This window comes from Phaethon lepturus, unplaced genomic scaffold (assembly GCF_000687285.1).
Source record: "Phaethon lepturus isolate BGI_N335 unplaced genomic scaffold, ASM68728v1 scaffold24029, whole genome shotgun sequence".
Lineage (NCBI taxonomy): Eukaryota > Metazoa > Chordata > Aves > Phaethontiformes > Phaethontidae > Phaethon > Phaethon lepturus.
In genome coordinates this window covers 1-4994 of record NW_010561610.1, presented here as the reverse complement: position 1 = coordinate 4994, position 4994 = coordinate 1, and the positions used below count along the sequence as shown (strand labels likewise).

General features: G+C 44.1%; 1 protein-coding gene across 1 annotated transcript in view; it reads right to left on the bottom strand.

Moving 5' to 3' along the window:
- The window catches only part of IDUA (iduronidase, alpha-L-), a gene marked incomplete at its 5' end in the record, with an annotated part of 42489 nt that extends 40465 nt beyond the window's left edge, over positions 1 to 2024 (bottom strand). Inside the window, one exon of the mRNA XM_010294061.1 lies at positions 1884 to 2024. Within this exon, the coding sequence (XP_010292363.1) occupies positions 1884 to 2024 (141 nt within the window). The remainder of the gene's footprint in view (positions 1 to 1883) is intronic.
- Positions 2025 to 4994: the final 2970 nt, after the last annotated feature.

Genomic DNA, 4994 nt, shown 5'->3' with positions numbered 1-4994 from the left:
AGAGTGTTTACTGGGAAACTTCCACAGGGAAAGATTGGAGGGAGGAGCTGTGTTACTTCCTATATTCACAGATGGACTAACGTACAGAGGCAGCTCTGGGGTACAGATGCAATACTCATCCGCGTGCAGGACCTCCGAACAGTGCAGGACCTCCGAACACCTTCCCAAACAAACCTACAAACACAAGCACACCCTAATACCTAGGAAGAAAACTTCTCCTGTTTCTAATGTACACTCTGAAACCCACTCCTCATCTGCTCACATCCTCTTTCCAGATTCTGAGCTCTCCTTCCCCATGCTGCTTCCCCAAACTTACAACTGGTAAATTCCCATTCACCTGTGTCTGGTGAATTAGCAGATGCACTAATGATGTGGATTGTAAATATGCTCAGCTCAGCAACAGCCTGAGCCAGGCAGAACTTTAAGAGCTATTACAGCTTTTGATGGAGTTTTTATGGTTTGTTTTTCCTCACTTTTCTGTTCTAGGCATCTGTATTTGGTTCTTTCCACTGGGTGTTTTTCAATCTTCATATCCTTTAAGCTGAGTTAAATGGGACTTGAAAGGCAAGGAATTCCAACGTTGTCCTCCTAAAGTCTGACATGTATCTCCCTCGAACTAGAAATGCTATTATGCATATGAATCCTTTTGGAAGAGAGTATTAACTGATACCTGTCACTTGATGCAGTGCACAGTAGTAATAAAATAGTGGCAGCTTTCATTTGGACCTCTTGGTAAGTCAGGTTTGTTCTAATCTTCATGGGACTTTTTTTGCTGTACCATGTCTCCTAAATTAAAGGGCAGAGAAGTAAGCCATCTTTCTAGTCCTTCATCACTGTTCTTAGAATGGCTAATGGTTAGCAAAGCACAAAACAGAATGGATGAGAAGTCTTGTTTGGCACAGTATTGCCACCCGAAATGCTTTAGTAAGGAATGGATTGAATTAATGCCTATGACCCTATTCCATCCCATTCCTAGCTTTAACCAAAGACTCATCTAACCTGTAAAGGAAGCAGAACACTGTGATCTGAATTTTAGAGGCGGACCTACAGCCAGAGGGAGCTCTAGGTACACATATGGACAGCCGGGTTGTGTCCAGGACCAGAACCCTCCAAGTCTGGCTTCTCCCAGCAGTTCTTCTCAGTACTTTGTAGTTGCTGGTGTTACTGCACTAAGACCACACTCTGCTGGACTTGAAGGAACAGCAATGATGACACCCAGTATGTGTCTTGGAAACACCCAGTATGAGACCATTGCCTGGAATCCAGTTGAGAGCTCACTCCATAATACTGGGTGTAGATTCCCTGACAGCAAAGCAGAACCCTTCCTTGCTTAAAGAACAACTGGAGACTCCTCTAGAACTCTCTTTTCAAGGTTGTGCCAAGCAGTATTTTAGAAAGGATGCACCCAGGTAAAAAAAGCTGCACTAGAACCTTGTACATGCAAAGGTCCATGAAACCCATTTCTGCTAGCCTTGAGGCCTCAACTGGGAATCAAGATGCTGAGGCCTGGATACAGCAGCATGGGACACATGGAATGACTGCAGTGTATCTCCCGAGATGGTCTTGGTAAAATTTGACCAGCACATCCACAAGACTCTTCACATGAAAGGAAACCTTAAACTGCTCCTTAACCTGTTGTCAGGATGTAATGCATACAGGTTAGCCCCATCTTTCTCAATACAAGCTCTCTCTTTTGTAATCTCATACACCCTCAAATTGATTCCCCTCCTCTGGCTTCCAAGGAAGGAAGTGCTCACTTTGACATTTATCTTAGTGTAATTGCCCAGCTTGCAATTACACTAAGATAAATGTCAAAGTGAGCACCTGTTGGACACTTTGATGTGTTACACTTTTCCCAATTTTTGACTTGAGGTGTTGCTTACCTGAGAGCAACTAATTCCAGTAACCAGTGAATTCGAACTTGTTCAATGCCACCATGCGGAACAGAAGAAATGTAGGCAAGGTTCAGCTCTTGGTCTTTGCTCAGGTCAAATAGGTCAGCACGGCCATGAGGTAAAGGAGGGCTTCAGGAAAGGAGGGACAGAAAAGAAAGAACTCATTGCAACATTAACTATCAGCTCCATTGGATATCCAAAGATCTCTGTGCTAAGTCCTTACACTGCCTGCAAGAACCTCCCTGGCATGAGGACCACTGCCTAACATGAAATGAAAGCAAAATGGAGTTGCAGGTTATCTGGGGCGACACATGTAGTTTGGCAAAGCAGAACACAACTTGGGTGCATCTCATTGCCATGCTCAAAGGAAAGCATTACAAGCAGTCATTGCTGCACTAATAGCAACCTCAGGCAGCAGTGGCCTGAAGAAGCCATACAATGGCAGTCATCTTGTCTCTGCGTAACTACCGATAAGGGAGCTCAGAGTCTTTTTGGCTTTCGAGTGGAAATCAGTCTGAAGTCCATACAATGACATCAACTCTTGCTCTGCTTTGGAAGCTACACTTCCTAGAAGGAGAATTAGGCCCTCAGAGCCTCCGCATTCTTTGGCCATGTTCAACTGACCCCTAAGCATAAGGAAGCACAGGAGTATGTGGCTGGAGGTTTCTTATGCTTGATGCTGCAAGCAGTTTAATCTGCTCACAGCTATACAGCAATGATCATGTTAGCAAGACTTTGGTGTCTACTTATTCCACCAAAATTAACTTAACAATGGGGCAAATTTCTGATGCCTCTTTCTCCACAGGTAAATAGCTGCAAGATAGAGGGAGATCTCACCCCAACTCTCCACAAGTCAGAAACTTAGAACACTACCCAGTTCATCCTGGGTTTCGGCATCCTTAGAGACTCTCATTAAGCCTCCTGGTAATGTGCAAATTCTGAGTGTTAAAGCAATTGTATTACAAGAAGATAAAACAGTATTGTCTGCAAGGTTTGGTAAAATACTTCCACGTATCTTCACATTGCAAAGAAAGATGACTTGTGCTCTAACTACAGACTGTATATTAACTATGTAAGTGAAAAACTAATATAGTTTATGCTTTGCCTACTGTAGTCTGTGTCCCCTGATAGGCGGATCAGCTCTGTGCTGACCGTAACTCTGCTGGGAAGAGTCACCCCCTCCTCCTCTGTCCCCCTTCACATATTCATCCCACCTCCAAGGACCCCACTGAATGAACCTGCTACTGTAGAACCATCTGTGCACGAAGGTGGAAAAGCCTGATCCCACCTGGACAACGACTTGACGCAACTTTTGTCCTAGCTAAGACGTTGCCTATTAGCTCATCTCCTGCATCCTTACCTGAAAGTGCCACGTCTTGACACAGATTACATCCTTGTAGTGCTTTATACAAATCAGCCAAAACGTGTGAGCCCCTTCTGTGCAACTTCAGCAGCACACAAGGCACTTAAAAATCGTCCCCCTGAGATTGCTTCAAGTCACACAAGTGAGACTGAGAAGTTACAAATTCCACTCTTACTAAAAATGTACCAGCATTTGGGTCTTTTCAGTTGTTTCAGTGGATATGCACAATATTAACTGCCAGTTTTTGAAGGAGTGCTTTACTTCTACTCTGAGATTCAAACCTCCTTCAGTTCAAGCAGTGGCAAAGATGAAAGTCTAGGCCTAAAGCATTCATGTGTTTTTGCTTAGTCCACACTGAATAAACACTCTGAAATTCACACTCTGCTAGAGAGAAATCTAGCAGAAACCACGACAAGATAAAAAAAAAAATGACAGAACAGTGGGTTTTGTTAGTGGTAGTATCAGTATCAGTCCTTTCCTCTTCTGAGCAGAAAAGTGCCCACCCAAGAGAACATGAAGCCTTGCAGTCTCCCAGGCTTTATCAACTGCTAATCCACAGCTATGCATTTGCCCAACTGTCTGAACCTGTGATGTAGAAAAGCAGCTTTAACTAGAACCCAGTTCTGTCACAAGTTTTTTTGTCTGCTTTCAAGGGAGCTGGGATCCTACAGCTTAAGAAATACCAGCGTTGCCCAGGTGTTGTAATTGAGGAGCTGCTGACCCATGGAGAACCTCTCCTCCTCTGCCTTCCCCTCACATGCTTTTCATATTTGCAGCTTTCCAAAGTTTCTTTCAAAAATCATGTGTGTTTCTTGGCCTGCAGTTTAAATGGGCAAAGCATACTATTTTTAAGGCATTTTTTCATTACTGTTTCCTAACATTGCAAGCAAAAATTAAAACAAAAAATGAAACAGCAAAAGAAATTAAAATATCCAGAAAGCCCAGACATTTCTCTTAATCAGAATGTATTTTAGGTTCTGTTCTGTTTTCAAACCAACATGGAAAACTAATGGAAAATTTTTCAAGTTATGTCTTAGACTACTGTTGCACATTACACAAAAATGTGCACAAATTCCTTTTTGTCCAAAGCACATGCTGCTGATTCCACCCTGTTGCAACTCTTCTTCCTACAACTGTTATTTAATCCATATGTCTAAATGAAAGGGTCATAATCAGTTCAGCATAAGATACAAACATGGCCAAGGAATGCAGTGTCTCCTGGTTTTGAGCCTGCTAGAAGCCTTCATGTTATCTCCCAAAACTTGACGGCTGTTCAACCCCAGTTAGCTCAGCAAGCCTCTCTGAGAAGCAGAGCACTACCAGGTTGTGAAGTGGTGGAGCTGGGATTTGTGCATGCTCCCACCCGACTCCCTGATTTAGATCAGCTGGCCTCACCGGCCACATCAGGAACATGCTGCGTGTTGAGTGTCTTGCAGGAACAACAAACTCCTAGAACTAACAGGCAGGGAAGCTTTGCCTGGGCCGATTTAGAGACTGTGACAATGGAGACACTGAAAAGGAAAGGGAATGAGTTCCAAGTACCAACAGGCGTGTGGTGCTGAGGAAGAGGAAGGACTGCACCTGTTTGAAGGCCCTGGAGGCACGGGGTGTCGACTGGCCCTATCTTGTGATCCGCTTTGTTTACATTAGTTGGCCACAGCCCACGATCAGCTCCACGCAGGTAACACGCAACAGGCTTAAGCAGCAAAAGGCAGCCAGGTGCCGGGCCCTCTGAC